The sequence below is a fragment of the Lagopus leucura genome, unplaced genomic scaffold, assembly GCF_019238085.1.
Source record: "Lagopus leucura isolate 7727_CA_CO unplaced genomic scaffold, USGS_WTPT01 Super-Scaffold_100012, whole genome shotgun sequence".
NCBI classification, from domain to species: domain Eukaryota; kingdom Metazoa; phylum Chordata; class Aves; order Galliformes; family Phasianidae; genus Lagopus; species Lagopus leucura.
In genome coordinates this window covers 21215159-21234249 of record NW_024962267.1, presented here as the reverse complement: position 1 = coordinate 21234249, position 19091 = coordinate 21215159, and the positions used below count along the sequence as shown (strand labels likewise).

Below are 19091 nucleotides of genomic sequence, written 5' to 3'. Positions count from 1 at the left end.
ACATCTTTAAAACAAACTGGCAAACATTTCCAGCACCTCTGTGTGGATACAAATTAAGGGAGTTAATAGCCATCGCCCGACACAAAGCAACTGCATCCTAAGACTGTAAAGAGAATGTTGTGGTTAAGCTCCAATGTCTGTTCCTTTTTTGCTGTCCATTGAGCCGTTTTGAGCGACTGGGTTACTGTGTTTTTGTTTTTCTCTTTTTTTTTTTCCTGCTATATGCGTAACATTACATGGTTATGTGGTCTTAAAATCTATTTCTTCAGTGTTTAGAAACTGGGGAAAATAAATAAGAGTGGGTTAAAAGCAAACAATAATAATAATAAAAAGAAATAAAAGGTTAATCTAAACAATCTGCTGTCACCTCAGACCCTTAAGATTGTGTGGTCTTAGCACTGCAGAGAACTGACAGGTGATACAGTTATCATTGGGAAGATGCTGGCAGTCTTCCTTCTCCATTCCTACAAGGATTGTTACTTAACTAAATAATAAATTTAATATGCTTTATGCCTACAAAAAGTTTGATATTAAAATTTAGTGTATTTTTTCCTGTTATTAATGACTGTACAAATTTATTCTGTTACCAAGGTTGAAGTTTTTGGTGAGAAAGTGGAACAAGCTTAACAGAAAAAATGCCCAAGGTGAAACCATCTCCCAACATACAGGAAATAACACAGGTAAGCTTTTGGTCAAGCACATTTTTAAATGATAACTTGTCTCTAGCAGAGTTTCAGTAGACAAACAAAAAATCACCGTGAACAGACAAAAAAGCAAAATATTTGTGTTGACACAGATCTGTTTATCTGTTTCCTTGTCATGATTATGAGTTTAAAATGACACTGTAAGAAGTTAAATATGAAAACTTACAGAATTCGTAACTTCACAACAGCATCAAACTCGTCCTTTTCTCTCTTCATTAAACTTATCTGATAATTTTTTCATACTTTTTAAAGCTACCTATGATGGAAATCAATGCCATAAGTTATTAATAATACAAAGGCTGTTACTACTGTAACAGTATTAAAATTGGTACATGCAGTGTAAAAAAGAAGTCTTAGAAGGGATTTGCTGTCCTGTGTTGCCAGCAATGGAAAAACAATTTTAAATGGTTCCAGAGGTTTGGAAGAGGCTCAGAATCTGATGACAGGTTTTCCCTGAACTTTAGGTGCTATGGGTGATGGTCTAATAGAGTTCAGTAAGGGCTGTGTTCCTTTGGGTTACCTATGGATGTGTCAGTAAGAACTTGAACAAGTGTCTCTGTGTGGTACCCCATATTGCGCAATACATGTGTAATATTCCAATTGTGGCTTTTCAGTGCTAAACAAAAATGTGATGTGATGGTACATTTTTCATTACCTGGCATATGGACACACTACGTAATTTTCAGGATTTTAGGTTGGGAATACTTACTTTAAAAAAAAAAAAGTTAATTTCCTATATACTACTTGTGGTGAGGGTCCTCTGAAGCCTCACTACAAAATAGCACCTGTCAGGCTCTCAGGAGAGCAAATCAAATCATTGATAGTGATTTAAAAGAGGACATACCTGAAGGAGCATTGTTATTAGGGATAACGAAACAACAAACAATCCTTTTTCTGCCACTTCTCTCACAACCAACTAAAATAGATGCATTTGTAACATACATTTTAAACCAAAACCAAATATATATTGCTGCAATTCTTGTGGGTTTTTCTAATTGGTTAAATATAAAAAGGCTTCTGGAAGTGGTTTTTAGTGAATGCTTTTCAACTGTTTTGTATTTAACACAGCCTCTGGTGCCAGAACAGAAACTCTGAAACAGCAGCAGCTCCCAGCTGTTCATGTAAGCTCTCCCCCAACCCGGGACACTGGCCTGTGCCACGGAACCAGCTCTGCAAGATCTGTGAGCTGCTCCTCCAAATCCTCTCGCCGGTCACACAGCAGGTCAGTCTGCAGTCTGGCTGATGTGTAATCACCTCATCAGACAGACTTTGCTAAAAGTGAGACAGCTACTTGGAGGAAGTACTCCAACAAGAAGTCTGGGTCTGGTAAATGTTTCCTTAGGTTCAGGTTGCTACAGAAGAGAATGTCTCTTGCTTTGAGCGTGTCTGATGTTCTTGCACTGAGAACACTCAGTGTTGTTCTCCAGTTCAATCTGGCTATGTGAAAGCACTCCTGATAATGTTGCCTTTTAGCCTTCTTTGAAGGGGAGTTCTTGCTGTTTTTGCCTACTAAATCGGGGATTGATGTTTTAAGTGTGAAGTTGATTCCTCCTCCTGCAGAAGTGGCTCTTCTACCACAGGGAAGCATTGCATTAATGTTAGTTGCCTTCAGACTTGCTACCACAGACTGAGGTACGTGCTGTGTACGTTCCAGTTTTTCTGTGCATTACAGCCAGTTCTGCACAGGAGTACAACCCCAGCTAATTACTGCTGGGTTGGAAGTCACTGGTGGCATTCTGCACAGCAGTATTGAGAAGATACCTCAGCTGCAAACTCAGTGCTGGACTTGGAGGAGTGTGGCCTTCAGCCATCATTGACTTTCCCAGTCTCAGGCTCTCCAAGCATGTGAAGTAACTTGGAGTATTGCAGAGCCAGGTTATTCCTCTTGTGGCTTCTTTCATATGATGCAGTTTTACAGCAATTGCTGTGCAGTCTCATCAGCTTGGAACGTGTGGCTTTTTTCCACTCCTTTGCTATGAATTGGAAACTTTACCCACACAAGAAAGATTATTATTATTATTATTATTTTTAATGAAGAAAACTGAGTATTGCAGTTGAACCCAGCAGGCAGGTAAGTAGCACACGGCTGCTACTCCCCATCAGGGGGATGATGGAACTGGAAAAGAAAAAAATACAAAAATTTATATATTGAGATAAGGACGGTTTAATGGGAAAGGGAGATCAACAAACCAACCAAACAAACAAAAAAGCAAACCAAATCAAATCGAAACCCAGCCAACCAAAGGAAACAGGTGATGCACTCATTGACCAAGCCAATCCCTGAGCAGCAGCAGCAGCAGCTTTTCTGGCCAACTCCCTCCAGTTTTACAGTTTTTTCTCATTATGCCCTATGCTATCAAATATCCCTTTGGAAGGTTTAGGTCAGCTGCCCTGGTCCTGTCCCCCCCCCAGCTCCTTGTGCCTCCCAGCCCCCCTCGCTGGAGGATAATATGAGAAACTAAGAAACTGAATCATCCCTGGCTCTGTGCAGCACTGCTCAGCAGCAACTAAAACATCACTGTTGTTAATATTATTCTCACCCTAAATTCAAAGCACAGCACCATACCAACTACTCCGAAGAAAATTAACTCTGTATCGGTCAAAATAGGACAGCCAGTAACAAGTAAACAGCTGTGGTGAATGAGCATTACCCAAAAACAACAGAAGGTCCAAATTGTTTTACATTTCATTTTGTTTTGTAACCCTGCTGGCTGGTTTGGGGAACAAGACAGGGCAGTGCTCCTCAGGAAGGACAGGTAGGACTCTGTTTTGCATAGAATTTAGCGGAGAATTGGAGACCTGCAAGCATTACCATAAGCCTAAATTCCTACTCCATCCCAGCCCTCTCTCACAACATGTATGAGGATCTCATAGACAGAAGCACAGGCAGCTTACTACTGAGACATCATCTGTATTGTATGAAACGGGAAAATAATCATTGTAGATCCTTTTCACTCTGTGTGACTGGGTTAGTGATAGCTAAAATCAAATGTTGGATGTGAGAAACATTTCCTGGCAGAGATGAACAGAAGGAAGGGAATGATAGGAACTGCATTCCATTATATAAAAAAAATAAAGGGAAGACCTCCCAACTCCAGGGTAGCAGTGTGTTTGCATAGAATATTCCCCCAGAAGTATGTTTCTATTATTAGTTTTTTAAACTATTAATAATGTAGCAATACAGTCACAGTATGTGATTTAAGCTTTTTCAGCCTTGTCCTTCCAAGTAGACTTTAACCTGCTACACACTTGGATGCAGCACGCTCGTCTCCATAGAATTGGGTTTATCCAGCCATTTGCATTTACTTCTGACTGCAGCTTTCTTAGAGGAACTTTTGGTTGCTTATCAGGAGAGTGAGACTCGCAGGTACTCCAGCTCTTTCCAAAACATCCTTTCTTTTGTTTCTTCTGTAAACACAACTGCCTACTGTGTTTTTTTTCAATCTAGCTATGTGGAAGTTTTTGGTCGTGTCTGTTGATATTTGAGTTTGCTTTGCATGGAGTTACTGTCTGTGTGAGTATAAATTGCAGTGTGGCGTAAGGGAAAAAAAAAACAACTTTTTCTTTTTTAAGATTGCCTCCATCCACTTCAGAAAAGTCACCTGTGCCTACTCAGGATCCTGAACGATCACTTACAGAATACATCCACCGCTTGGAGATTATCCAGCAAAGACTAGGAGGGGTGCAGTCAGGTAAGAGGAGCACTGCTGCACTCAGAGCTGTGAGCAGCCTGGGGTCCTTTTTGCATGGGTTTGCATGCATATTGTCTGTAATGCTTAGAGAATGTAAAAAGCATCATTTTGTTGAAAGATTTATTTTACGTGTGGGAGGAGAAAAAAATTAAGTCTCTGAAACGTCGTGCCTCAAATTAGTCCAAGTACGTCATTTCTCAGAGTAACTTCAGTGAAATTCTCCTGAGATAAGAGTGAATGATTTCTGTGCCATTTTTCCCCTCCTGTAATCAAGTCAAATAAGCAAGTTCTGCAGTTTAAATGGAATGTATGGAAATAACTTGCTTTAAATTCAGTCACTGTGATGTCATTGTAATAGCTGAGTATGGCCTCCTCTGCAGCGTGAACTATCCTACTTCCTTCATTTATCACTTCCTGTTGTTCCGTACCAGATAAAAAATGAAAATACCAAGAAAACCCCAAGGAGGCAACCATATTTTTCTCAGGCTAAAAAACACACGAGGCTGGGGTGCCTCCTCCTGGCTCCAGTGAGCCCTATGCATTGGAGAGGCATCTGGGCAGCCATTCCTCTGGGGTCTTTGGAACACCTTCCCCAAAACTTACTTTCCCCATCCAAGTTTGTTATTGAGTTTTATGGTCTGAGCTTGTATGGGTGATCAAATCAGATAATGCCATGGATGTTTTTGTCCGACTGTTTTTCCTTTAGACTGCTGTTGCTGATTCTTTTCCTATGTTCTAGATGCTCATCCCCAAATCACTTGTTTACTTCCTGAGACTACTTGTGGGTCACTGCGGTCATCGATCTCTCAGCAAGAAATGTTTATTTCCTCCTATCAGCACCTTCCTTAGTTTCCCATACACTCAGCCAAAAGCTGAACAGATTTTACTGTGCAGATGTCATGGCACTAGGGGTGGGCCACTTTGATCCTTCTGCAAATTGCATATGCACACCTATGTGTTTCTTTCACTACGCATAACCTTTGTCAACGCTGTTTCCCAGGCAATCCTGTATCTTATAACTGTCCTGCGGCTTTTGCACCAAGATGTTGGTTGGGCTGAGGCGAGGAAGAAAAAAACATACTTGACTGAAACTGCAGAGCTCTGTGACAGTCACTGATGCTCTTACTGCCGCTTCCTTGATCTCTGTCATCAGCAGATAGATCATCTCTATGGAGATGTTTGTGGAGGGTGGGGCAGGCATTCAGTTGCTGACCCAGCAAAGGTATCAGTAATGGTTTGTACTTATTTCTGCATTTGGAAAAATAACGACTTTAAAACTAACTTCTGAGGCAGATTCTTAAGATCGTGTGGTACAATCCTAACACACCCTCAGAGTTAACCTTGACAACTTAAACTTGAAAACCATGTGTGTTTCTCTAGAGAGAAGATTTTGGCTTTGCCAGAGTTCATAGGAGCATGGTACAGCTGGATAACAGCTCTGGGGAAAGTCCAAGACATTGTTTTTCTGGCTGACTTCACCAAATACTTTTTTTTGTTTTTAAGGTTTAAAAGGTTAAAAAATAATAATAAAAAAAAGGTTAACTTTTTTTAACAAATCATGATCTTTTATCCTTAAAGTCAACGGCTACACAGTGGCACTTCCATGTGGAAACTAGCACCCTTGGCAGCATTTTTTCCTAGAAACCTTAACATCATGACCTTTGTTTTTTCTTTTCCCAAGTACTTTGTTTATGGCAGATGTGGATAATCACGTGTTAGAATTGAAACCTGCGGTATTTCACAGGATGAGGTATTTTGTGCTAAGTGTGGAGCACTTAACTGAGTACAATGCATAATGGTTGGAGGATGTTCACGGTACCAGAATGACGCTGTGGGGAGTTGCAGCACCATACATTAAGCTTCAGAACAGAGCTCTGAGTAACGTGAGGCTGCTGCACTTTACATCACCCCACAGATACAACAGCTTGAACAGCAGCAGAGTGCAGGTTGGATCATCACAAGAGCAGTCGTTTAAGAAGCAATCCATTGCTCTCTGCGTACTCTTCTGAGTGAGCATTGGTCTTAACGTGTGAATGTTTGCTTTGGCAGGGCGGTAAGCTTTCAGGTTCCTGGGTGATCATGAAGATGGTAATTGCTTTCAGTGTAGCTCATGTGAAGTATATGGAGGAAATAACATGCTGCTAACTGCACCCTGTTTAGCATAGCACAAGCACTTTTCTAATACCCATTTGTTTTATTTAAATTTAGGACAAGTTCCAGGCCTGCCATTCCAGAGAAACATGAAAAAGTGATCAGAATGCTTCTGAAATGTGTGCTGTGAAACCGCCGAGTTATTGCTTCCTTCTGAGTTATTCCCTGGTGAATGGAGCACTTGTCATCTCCTGTGCAACTAAATAAAGGGCAGTGCTTTTGCGTCAGAATTTCATGACTTTTTATTATACTTCAGTACTATAAGAGGAAATTTCTTTCCACTAAGAGCAATGTTTTACATTCTCATGCAGAATTACTGGTATGTTGACAGCTAAAGTGTGCCTGTATCACTGTACTGTCAATTGCAAAGAGTCTGTTCGGTGTTTATTTTTCTATAGTGTATAGCTGGATTCCTTGTAAAAAAAAGAAGTTATTAAAATCACATTTTATTAGTGAGCTCTTACAGCATATAGTTATTTGTTTTCACCTTACAATTTTTTCTTTTTCTTTTTTTTTCTTATTATTTGTGTTTTAGTATTTCTGCAAGATTGTTAACTAACAGCAGCTAAAAAATTCTCCCAAATCATCTTTAAGACACATTGCCTTCTGGGATTTCAAGATTTGCTTTTTTGGCTTTGCAATAAATAGGACTTGTTTCCCTCAGTCTTCCTCATCACATTCCATTTCAGTATCAAGCCACTCCTTGGATTCTTCTATGACTGACCTTGACCTAATAGAAATTTAAAAAAAGAAAAGAGCTAACTTTTTTGCAATTACTGATCTTGTTTATATCCCTAAAATCAACAGCTGTGGTGACTTTCTCACATGGAAACTTTGACACCGTGCTCAGCAGGATTTTCCCTGGCACCCTTAACATGGTGTCTATATCCATGATACATCTGACATTGCTAGAGAACATCAGTCTTCCTCAGTTCATGCCAGGAGCTTCTGTGCCACTTGGAGGTGTGGCTTTGGAGCTCTGGTGCCAGCCCTTGGAAGATGTATTCTTGCCCAGAGTCCTGGCACTGCTGGGCTGATCCTGCCCTGACCACTTTTGTCCTTAGCCCATGCTTCTGGCTGTTGTGAGGAAGTGCTGTCCCCAATAAGGCAGTGTGTTTTTGTTCTTCACTGGTTGGAGCATCTAGTGCTGCATTCTGGGGTCACAGGAACACAGGATGCTGCAGTTCAGGCTCACACCTACAGCTCTGAGAGGCAAAGCTGCCCTTGGGCAATGTGGCTTGCTGATGGGTGTCATTCTGCATCTGGGTGCCCTATCCCACAGCTCTGCCATGGGCAAAGCCTTTGAGTGCCTCCCTTGTCCCTGCAGGCTGACTGCTCCAGAGGCACCTGTGCATGAACAAACAATACCTGATTTGGTGTGAAAGCCTGGAGAGTAAGGTGGCTTCTGCAAAGTTCTAACCACGTGAATTGACAGAGCAGGTTTATACAGATCCATGAGCATGGCAGATTCCTTTCATTCTGGTTCCGGGGCCTTTAGGCAGATCTGTCAAAATATGCCCTGAATGTTAATGGTGTCCTTAACACAGCATCAGGTTGTATTCTGCTATACACAATATGCATCTCCAGACAGGCATTCACAGCTGACACTGAATAAAATCCATAATTTCATGTTTGCACATGAATTGCACTTTGCATTTTTCCTTTGGGTGTAGGAGGGCCGTCAGGACCTGGCTCCGCAGCAGTTCGGTGCTGCTTTTTTTTATCTCTGCCGTGCACCACGCTCTGTAAGTTAAGCATCATGGGCTGGGTGCAGACACATGTGTGAGACAGGGGCTTGGTCCACGTGTACAGAGCCATCCCTGCACACGGTGGGCCGGGAGGGGCTGGTAGGCAGCGGCAGGAGCGATGCCGGATCTCCCAGTGAACGGTGAGGTCTGACGCCCAACTCTTTGGGCAGACAGCCGGCCCACCTTTACGAAGGTCAATTTGGGAGTGTGCGCTGTCTACGTGCTCTGCTGGTAGTGGGTTGGCACGACGTGAGGATTGCTTCTGCTCTTTGCAATGAGTGTAGTGCCTGAGGTACGCTGGCACATCTGTCTGTGCCGTAAGCAATCCATCGTCCGGGAGATTCACTGCTCTGGAGGGGTGGACGAGACCGGAAACGGTCCGAGCGCTATTTTGCCGCGTACAGAACGCTCGGTATTTCCTTACGTGCGCTGTGTGCTATAGCGCAGAGCAGTGCGGCAGGTCAGCCCCAGGGCCGCGCACGCAGCACAGCTTGGCACAGCGGGGTCCCGATTTCAGAACCGACCGAGGCTCCTCCGCCACCCCGCAGGGCTCCCGCTCACCGAGGACGGCCCGGGGCGAACGCGCGCGGTGGGGCCGCTCCGGCTGCGCTGTGCCGCCCCGTCCCGTCCTCGCGCGGAGCCGCCCCTCGTCTTTCCGCCGTGGCGCCGCTCCGCCCGGCGCTGCCGGCCGCTGGGAGGCGCTGCCCGGGCCGGGCCCGGCGGCTGCGCGGAGCGGTCGGGCCGGGAGCTCCCCTTCCTGCCGCTCCCGCCGGAGGCGGTGCTGGGCGGCGGCCGCGGCGGGCCCGCGCTATGGCGGCCGAGCGGGGCGGCTGCTCGCTGGACGCGGTGCCGCTGCCGCCCGAGGTGCGCGAGAGCCTGGCGGAGCTGGAGCTGGAGCTGTCGGAAGGTGAGAGCGGAGCGGCGGCGGCCGAGCTTCGGGACGGCGCGGTGCTGGAGCGCGGTGCCTCCGCCGCGGCGCCCGGAGAGGGGCGCGGGAGCCGCTCCGGCCTCGCCCCGCTTCCCGCGGCCCGTGCCCGGGTCGTGCCGGGGGCTTCGGCACCGCCGCCCGGCCCCGATTGCCGCGAGGCCGTGCGCGGGGCCGTGTCTGAGTGCGGCCCTGCAGCGCCGCTCCCTTCCTCCGCCTCCGCTCGGCGCTGGGCGGCGGTTCGGCGGTTCGGTTCTTCGGTTCTGCTGGGCGGTTCGGCGGTTCGGCGGTTCGGCCGTGGCCCCGCGCTGCCGGTCGCACCGCTCCGCTGCCGCTCGGACGCCCCGCGCTGCCCGGCCCGGCGGATCGGCGCTGGGCGCTGCCTTCGCTGCCCGTCGAGGTCTGAGATCCGAAGCGAATCGTTTTTCGCCTCGGTGCGGTTCTGTGCAGAGCTCTTCTACGTGAGAAAGGACAGCCGTGGCGGTGTTCTTCCCCTGTCCGTTCCGGCCCGTCGCTGCCCGCAGGGATGGGGGAATCTCCTTCTCCGGGACGCTTCCCGTGCGACCTGCCGGTAGGCACCTGCTACGGCGCGGCTTTGGGCGGGGGAGCTGCAGATGCGCAGAGATCCTTTCCAGCCCTCCGGCCCCGTGCTGCCGTGTGTCGGCTCTGTGACCGCCTGCCGTCCGCAGGCGCTGCTCGGACAGACGCGCTGCCCTTGGTGCGCAGCGCTCACGTGCTCGGGTGGGAAGGAGCGGCGATTCCGGGTCGTATGTTTGCGGTTTAATCTATGGAGGATGGGTACAGACTGTGATACCCTGTTTCTGGAAGAAGTAAATTAATCCGTGCAGACCGTTGGTTATTTCCCTCTTTCAAAGGCAGGTGAGTGTCCTCTTTCGAGTGGCTCCTGGGATCCTCCATGCTGCACGGCCGCGATGGGCGTGCTGAGTTCAGCAGCTCCTGCTGCTGCCTACGGTCTGCTGAAGGTGCCCATGGCTCCTTCCTGTGGAAGGAAGGAAGGGAACTTGAAACAGTTTCATCTATAAATAAACCGGGAAGCTGGTTCAGAATTTCCCCCTTTTTTGCCGTAGGTTGTCATGGCAAAACCAGAGGGAACTAAAGGTTGGAATCCCTTTTTTTCCTGAAGTTCAGTCTGCAATGCAGATACAAATGCCCTTGTGTTGTTTCCAAGTTTGTGTCTTGTTATGACAGAGTATTGCACCTTTGTGAATAGATGAAGTATTTGTGCAGTGCTTTCCATTAATGTTTGATAATTTTCAAGAGCAGTCCTTGTTTAGACACAAATGTCACTCATGTAATTTATTCTTTCATTAAAACTCCAGTTTATTTGAGAGCTGCACCTGGAAACACATTCGTGGCTCCCTGTGATGTGGCTTGTGCTTAGCTGTCCCCTTGTCCTTCTCAGCTTTCTCCATAGCATGTTGCTACAGGCAGGCTAATTTGGGGGAGGGGGGGGGGGGGGGCTGTGCTCAAGCTCTTAGCAGAGATTCTCTCTGCTATAGAGAGGTTTGTTTGTTTGTTTTTCCAGTTCAGGTATATTCCGCTGCCTGTCAGTGCTGCTTGTCATGTTGGAAGTTCATTTCTGGATGACTTCTGTCCAATAGGATCAGCCTAAAGACAGAGGAATGCTTGCATGGAGTTTACTATCTTAATTATAGCCTTATGATGAAACAGTGCAGTGTACCGAGCACCTGGCTGTTGTGTCTGTGCTCTGATGCCTGCAGATGGGTTTAGCAGTGACTGCTGGGCAGTGCGTGACTGTGCTGACTGCACTTACTGGGGAGACCTGCTGGCACTTCAGTGTGGTTTCCTGACAGTGAAGTGCAGTATTGGATAGCAAAGGTGTTCCTGCACCTTTCTGTTAGGGAAGTTCTCAGGACATACGTCTGTAATGTGTGCGTTTGTTCATGTGATCATTTAATACCTGAAAACAAATATGATCTGCAGAACGTTAGAACTGGCAAGACAGATCCTTTGCAAGTGACCGTCAGTGGAACTTGACCTTGACCTGCAACGTCTTCAGTGCTTAGTTTCAGAGCCTCTCCAACGGAAGATACTGTGTCACTGTGTGATAACATCTGAAGATTGCCTGCTGCTACTGGGAGTAAGCGAGCGTGTGGACCAGGGAGGGGCTGCTGTTGAGCATGCAGTGCCCTTCATGTGGTTTGCAGTTGGGAGAGGTCACAGTGTTTCAGTAGTGCGTCCCTACACACTCACAGCTTTGGTCGTGCTTGTGTTTCTGCTGTTTGGTGCATGTATTATAGGGATGTCGTTAGGAGAGATTCCATTACCTCAAGGAGATGCTTGACTGGGAGGCAGGGAAAAGGGGGCTTTGCTCAGCTGGGTGGAGGATGTCCTTTGCTATCAGTAAGGTGAAGACAGTGTGCACTTGGAACTGCAGTCATAGCTGCCTATAAACGTGTCCTCCAGGAGGAAAGCTGCACCTTCACAGTGGCAGACCTTTGTTCCCAGGCTTGTTTTCGTACCCAAGCAGTGGCCTGCCTGCTCTAAAAGCCTTATTTCAGTATTCTGCGGCTGGGTTCTGGTTACTGCTAGACTTCCTACTACAAGAGCAGGAAACGAGATTGCTGGAAAAAAGGGGGCTTTAAGAGCTTTAAGGGGCTCTCTTGTTATGATAGAGAACACAAACAGATTTGTTTAATAATGTGGTGGTTGGAATGAAGATTTTCCCTTCCTGGACAGTTAGTTATGATGTCTTTAATGATACTATTGCTCTTAAACTATGAAGAGGAAATAGCATCTTTACTTTGTATGGTCTGGAGTGGACTTTTCTTCCTAGAATCATTGGGGGTGGAAGGGACCTCTAGAGATCCCTGTCTCCAACTTCCTGCTAAATCAGGTTCCATAGAGTAAGTTGCACAAGAAAGCATCCAGGTAAGTTTTGAATATCTCCAAAGATGGAGACCACACAACCTATCAGAGCAGCCTGTTGTTTTGTTCCAACGCCTTCAAAGTAAAGAATTTCTTTCTCAAGGTTATATGGAACTTTGTTCTGCTTTGTGCCTATTGCTCTTTATCATGTCTGTGGGAACCACCAGGAAGAGCCTGGCCCCATCCATTCGACACTCACGCTTAAATATTTATGAACAGTGATGAAATCATTGCTGGTTCATGGCCAACCTGCTGTCCACAAGGGCACGGAGTCTTCTCCACAGAGCTCCTTTCCAGCAGGTCAGCCCCTAACCTGTACTGATGGGTGCTGTTATTCCAGAAAATGAGCTCAGACTGACCAAAGTGCCAAGTGTCTGCCGGGATTGATGCCATTCAGCATGTTTCCCTGGTGGATAGGTGTCCTGCCCATAGGGTTCTGTTTGTTGCCTGGAGAAGAGGCCAAACCCCTCCTCATCACAACCTCCTTCAGGAAGTTGTACAGTGCAATGAGGTCTCCTCTGAGACTCCTCTTCTCCAGACTGAACAATCCCAGCTCCCTCAGCCACTCCTCCTCCAATAACATTTGTGCTCCAGACCCCTCACCAGTTTTGTTGCCCTTCTCTGGACACGTTCCAGGGCCTCAGTGTCTTTCTGGTAGTGAGGGGCCCAGCACTGAACACAGCACTCGAGGTGCGGCCTCCCCAGAGCTGAGTACAGAGGGGTGATCACTCCCTGCTCCTGCTGGCTGCACCATTTCTAATGCAGGCCAGGATGCCGTTGGCCCTCTTGGCCACCTGGGCACTGCTGGCTCGTGTTCAGCTGAGTGTTGATCAGCACCCCCAGGCCCATTTCCTCAATGCAGTCTTCCAGCCACTCATCCCCAAGCCTGTGGCATTACCTGGGGTTGTTGTGGCCAAAATGCAGGACCTGGCAGTTGGCCTTGTTGAGCCTCATCCCATTGGCCTCAGCCCAGCGATCCAGCTTATCGAGATCCCTCTGAAGGGCCTCCCTGCCCTCAGGCAGATCCACACCACCTCCCAACTTGGTGTATCTGCAAACTTTCTGAGGGTGCACTCCATGTCCTCATCTAGGTCATCAGTAAAGATATTAAACAGGATGGGCCCCAGTACTGAGCCCTGGGGGACACCACTTGAAATGGGTCATCAGCTGGACTTAGCTCCACTGAGCAGGGCCCGTTAGCTGGTTCCTTACCCAAAGAAGAGTATACCTGTGCAGGCCACGGGAGCCAGTTTCCCCAGGAGAATGCTGTGGGAGACCGTGTCAAAGGCTTTGCTGAAGTCTAGGCAGACTACATCGACAGCCCTTCCCTCATCTACCAGTCTGGTCACCCAGTTGTAGAAGGAGATGAGGTTGGTCAGGCACGACCTGCCTCTCATGAACCCGTGCTGGCTGTGCCTGATGCCCTGGATGCCACGCACGTGCCGTGTGATCTCACCCAAGATGAGTTGCTCCATAACTTTCCCTGGTAACTGAGGTCAGGCTGACAGGCCTGTAGTTCCCTGGATCCTCCTTACAGCCCTTCTTGTAGACGGGAGTCACATCGGCAAGCCTCCGATCCTCTGGGACCTCTCCAGACAACCAGAAGCACTGGTGGATGGCCAAGAGCAGCTCAGCAGTCACCCCTGCCAGCTCCCTCCGCACCCTGGGATGGAGCCCGCCCGGTCCCATGGACTTGTGACAGTCCAGACAGAGGAGGAGCTCTGTGTCTCCATCTGAATCACTGGGGTATATTCTGCCTTCCATTCCAGACTTCCAGATCAGGGTGTAAAAGTGCCCTGATGATAACTGATCTGCTTATTAAAGGCAGATGTAAAGAAGGTGCTGAGGACCTCAGCCTTCTCCTTATCCTCAGTGGTCACATTCCTTGCTGCATCAAGCAAAGGATGGAAATTCTCCTTGGTTCTTCTCTTACCATTGATATATTTATAAAAGGATTTCTTATTTTCCTTTACTGCAGTGGCGAATCTGAGTTCAAGTTGGGCTTTTGCCCTCCTAACTTCCTCCCTGCATACCTTAGCAACTTCTCATAATCTCCCCAAGCAGCCTGTCCCTTATTCATGGACTCTCTTTTTTTCTTCTGGAGTCTCAGCAGTAGTTTTTGGCTCATCCACACCGGTCTTCTTCCCCTACAGCTCGCCTTACGGCACTCAGGAACAGCCTGTTCTTGTGCACCACTTGTTGAGTTTGGTGGGAGAACTTTGGTTTGGTTGTGCTGCCAGCCCTTGGGTGCCAGCATTTGTCCCACAGGACTTTCTCCTTCTCTATGCTCTGCTTCCCAACCTTGTTTTTTGCCAGTCTGTGAGGGTACGGCTGGGCTCAGTGGTCCTGTCCAGAACATGATGAATGTGGTTTTGTAAAGTGAGATGCCATCACTGGAGCTGTCCCCAGTGCTTCACAGTTATCCCAGCACATTAATGTAATTGCAGCACTGATAAACAGGAGGCTGGTAGCTGCGCTGGCTGTATTACTGCAGTCAAAACCAGTTTTTCATGCTTTTATTGGTGTCTTAACTTAATTTTCCCCTTTTTTATTGTTTCAAATGAAAAGCTATTCCTGAAAAAGGGGACAGGTTGTCAGTACTGCTGCAGAAATGTTGTGTTGTTATCTAAGCCTTGCTATGTCTTTATTAAAACTAACTTGTAAATTAGAGGCTTAAGTGAGATGGCAGTTAACAAAAACAATGTGAAAACTTTGAAGTCCTGTGCGCCATTCTCTGTGATTATAAGATAAAGAGGAGCCGACCTCCACAATCAGAGTGGAATTTAGGATTTTTTTTTCCTCTGTTTTGGAGGGTAATTAGAAATGGTCTGAGGAACTTCCCGTATGGAGTCTCTGGTTGGTGTTAGAGATGAGCAGCAGCCATGTTGGAAAGCTCTACCGGAGCAGCAGCGTAGCGTGGTTGGCCGTGGGTTTTGTCTGTAGTGCTCCATCCCTTTCTTGCAGATTCCCAGTTCCTCCATCACTTCCACTGGTCTTGGAGTTTTTTCATTTGCAGGTTGTATTATTTTCTGTAAGTTTTTTTTCCTTTTTGTTGAAGGAGGAAACTTGTTCTGAAACATGATTTCATTGATGAAGGGCTATGGAGCATGAAGCAATGATTCAAGACCTCAGCTTGCTGAGTTACAAATGTAGCCCCGTGTGTGTTACTGGATGTAACATCCTTTTATGACGCCTGTATACAAATACAAAAGCAAAATATTCGGTCATCTCTCTCTCTGATTACGTTTGGCATTTGTGTTGAAGTATTTAACAGTTTCTTGGCACCAGGTTTGTAGCTCTCAAGATGCATAATTTTTTGGGCTCTCCTCAGTTTCTTGAAGTGATGATGGCAGTACTGAAGCACTATCAGAAGATGGATGGAAGGTGTTTGTATGGATTTTGTATGGATTTCCAGCACCATTTGGTGAATGAGGTCAAAGAAATTCTGCAATGCAGAATTCAGGGGCCAAAGCTGAAGTATATGGCTGAATCATTGAAGCCTCTGAATCATCCTAGTATCTTTTTGCCGTCTTTGCTGTTTTCTTCAGTTGTTTCCCCAGCGATGCTCAACAGGACTCTAAGTTAACTTTCCTTTATTGCAACTCTTTCCCTAAGGCACAGTTGCAAGAGACGGCATTGCTTAGCTTATGTTTTAAAGGCCAAGACTTTTCTGTTTTATTATCTCTACCTATAGTAAGGATTTAAATAGGCCTACACATGGCTCAGAAATGGATCTTACCTCTTGCTGACCAGTGTTCCTCCTGGCCTCCAGCAAAAAGGATCTGGCAAAATCCTGCCTCTTATACTTTTATTTGTGATTTGTGTACACTTGAAATATACTGGTAACTGCTGTCACTGTATTACAAAGACAGACGCAAATCATTTTATTTTCTGGATTTTCTTTATTGTGGCTCAAATTTGTGAGCTTTTTTTCTGGATTTTTTTCCCCCCTAATTTTCTTGTTTCTTTCATTTCTAGTTATCTTTTTTTCCCCTAGACTTTTTTTTTTTTTTCCAGATGAACAGGTGTGTAAGAATAATGTTTATGAGCTGGTATGTTCTTAATTATCCTCAAAATAGCGTTCTCTGCTACTGCAGGACCCACAGGCTGGTTACACCGAACAGGCTGATGAACATGTGTGTGTACAGGAGGTATCAGGAGGTCAGCTCCTTCCTTCCCACTGCAATGCTGCAATTCTGCTGCTTCTTCTGTGTCTTGTTATCCTTTGTGTCCTGGTTTTCTGACCAAGTTTTAGGGCATCCTTCTGCAAGAGCTCATTCTTTCCATTTCCCATCTTCAGCACAAAAGATCCTCAGTATTTTCAACGAGGATCTTGTTTTTTTCTGCTTCCTGGCTGCTCTCAGGGAATCACAAGTTGTCTGTTGTAGTCCCCACTCTGTGTAGGGCAGTGCTGCACCAGGCTGAGCAGCCCTGTCCCAGAAGGGGAGTTTTGCCCTTGGCCTCCATTAGGAGTTTAGTTAGTTTTTTTTCCTGTATTTTCTTCAGGGATTCAGATAATTTACCCAGAGGACACCAGTAAGATAAGGGGCTATTTTGGCTGCCATGGCTCTCTGTGTTGTATTGATGCTTGCTGTGAGTTTGTCATCTCTGAGTGGTTTGGTAAACCAAGGAACTATCTTGTGGTGGTCAAATGCTGAGACATAGCATGATGTGTAAGCAGGAAAGCAGGCTGCAATTAGTGAGAGCCTCTGGTTTTGTGCATCAGCCTTGCTTGTGAGGTTTTGGGTTGCTTGTCTTGAATAATGCAGTGAGCTGGGCCGTCCCTGCAGAAGCAGTTGACTGATGTGATTGTGTGACAGATGGAGGAAGCTGTCACGGAAATGATGATTTTCTTGTTCTGATTTAAGTGGCTAGACCAAATGACATCTAGATTTCTAGACTTGCCAAACTTGCGAAGCTGGGCATAGAAGTATCTGCCACTATTGCTAAATGAGTGTGAAGCCCTGGTTTCCTTCAGTCTTAGTCTCTGCAGATACTGATGCTATTCTGAATTGTTTTGGTTTTATTTTCATAGGTTATCAATTAGTAATTTTATTGGTACCTGACGCTGATCACTAAAATGTTGCAGATCAGAATCTTTCCTTCCTTATGGAAGGTGTTTGTCAGCTGTCTTTCAGGCTGTTTAAATTCAGTTATGACAAAAAACTTTGGGTGCTGGAAATCTTTGTGCAGAGCTCTTTGCATGGAGTGAAGGTCTGTAGAATGTAGCTTTATGGTAATTATTCCTCTTTCCTGGTTCAGCTAGAGAAACTCTTTTGACCTTCTAGTAATGGGAATGTGCAGTAATCTGGAGAACCCTTGCATAGTTTTCCATCAGGAAGAAAAAGGGGGCTAGAACTGCGTGAATGACTTCTCATCACATCAGTACTGTGCCACTGAGATCCACTGGGCTAATTACTATTCAGGGAGATCCCACCTCAACCAACCAGGTCCCAAGAGGCAGGGAAGGAGCTCGACCTGGTTCCCTTTTCCAGTGGTAAAAAAAAAACAAAAACAAAAAAACACCTTCTTGATGGCTTTGCTGTATGAATTCTTACTTGGAAAAAGGAACTGTAGTAGAAATGTTAGCATGGTGTCCAGAGAGGTTTTGTTCCTCTTTAGCAATTAACTTCTGTGCGCAGGGATCCCTCCTATTTTGTATCAGCTTCTGACTCTTGGCTCAGTATTCTAATCTTACATTATTGTTACCTTACTGATTATTTATAATACTTCAGATATTAAAATGACTCTGTGTAATGCCTACTGCTCATTACTTTTGCCCCAGGAAGTTGTCTGGATCTTAAATTTTGAGAGAAGTCTATGGGCTGCAAAATCATAGCAGGCTTATTGTTGGGAAGGCATCTCATGGACTGCTTTGAGATGGCAGAGGTGAAAGAACAGATTGCCTGATGAAAACCAGTGGATGGTAGACAACAGTAAGGAATAAATAAGGTATTTTACTTTGGAAATGGAAAGAACCAAGTGAGCTCTGACACACTGAGTGACTGGTGTAGTGTTTGCACAGCTGGTATTGTGCTGAACCTTCTCTCCAGATGGATTGGTGTCACAGAATGATTGGGTTGGAAGTGACCTCAAAGCCCATCCATTTCCAACCCCTTGCTGTGGGCTGCTTGCCCCACCAGATCAGGCTACCCAGGGCCTGATCCACTCTGTCCTTGAACGTCTGCAGGGATGGGGCATGCACAGCTCTCTGGGCAGCCTGTGCCAGTGCCTTACCATCCTCTGAGAAAAAAGTTTCTCCCTAACCTGTAATGTAAATCTCCCCTCTTCTAGCTTAAAACTATTCCCTGCTCTGATGTACATTCAGAGGAGAGGTTTTCAGTCATTTTAAATATCCAGAACTTGTGCATAGATAGTACCTGAGACTTGTTCCAGTGGTCACTGTGTCTTTTCTGTGCGCTACCGATTTCACTGCACCTTCCATTAGGCGAGCTCTTCCATAAGGGCTGCTTTCACTATTTATTTCTGTTAGACTGTTTTGGTCACAGTTGAGTAGATTTTGGTGATATCGCTGGATGCTTTGAGTGTTACCTTTTCCATAAGAAGAAACATCTCAGACGTTCTGTGAGCCATTCATTCTTCCTCCGCTGGTTCGCAATAGCTTTTTCATTACTGGCTGTTGGTCACTGAGCTGCTAAGTAGTGATTATGATAAAATTAGAGTGACATTAGCTAAATCACAACAAGAGGAGGTCTTGGTGTGTTAAAACATGTGGTGTTTTGACAGTGCAAAGCAGGGATAGTGAATTAGTATGAGGTAATTCCCCATGATGACAAACATGTACTGTTGGACAGTTGGTGACTCATGCAGTGTTGACGTTATGATAACTTTGTTATCATGTGAACCAAATCTCAGTGCCCTTTTATAAGGGAAATTCTGAACTCCAAGGCTTGAGAATTTACTTTGTGGTTACTCTCACTGGAAATCATACTTGGTAGAA

At 46.0% G+C, this 19091-nt stretch overlaps 2 protein-coding genes across 7 annotated transcripts in view; both read left to right on the top strand.

Annotated features, from left to right (window-relative positions):
* Positions 1–7003, top strand: part of PCNT (pericentrin) — a 101606-nt gene extending 94603 nt beyond the window's left edge. For all 4 annotated transcript variants that reach the window (XM_042874337.1, XM_042874336.1, XM_042874335.1 and 1 more), the window contains 4 exons: positions 592–680; positions 1773–1926; positions 4278–4396; positions 6605–7003. In XM_042874337.1, coding sequence (XP_042730271.1) covers positions 592–680; positions 1773–1926; positions 4278–4396; positions 6605–6648 — 406 coding nt within the window. In that variant the 3' untranslated portion in view covers positions 6649–7003. The remainder of the gene's footprint in view (positions 1–591; positions 681–1772; positions 1927–4277; positions 4397–6604) is intronic.
* Positions 7004–9105: 2102 nt separating this feature from the next.
* The window catches only part of DIP2A (disco interacting protein 2 homolog A), a 98501-nt gene continuing 88515 nt past the window's right edge, over positions 9106–19091 (top strand). For all 3 annotated transcript variants that reach the window (XR_006179564.1, XM_042874390.1, XM_042874389.1), the window contains exon 1: positions 9106–9202. Coding sequence is in view for 2 of the 3 variants with exons in the window: in XM_042874390.1 (XP_042730324.1) it covers positions 9106–9202 (97 nt within the window). In the remaining variant the exon portion in view is untranslated. The remainder of the gene's footprint in view (positions 9203–19091) is intronic.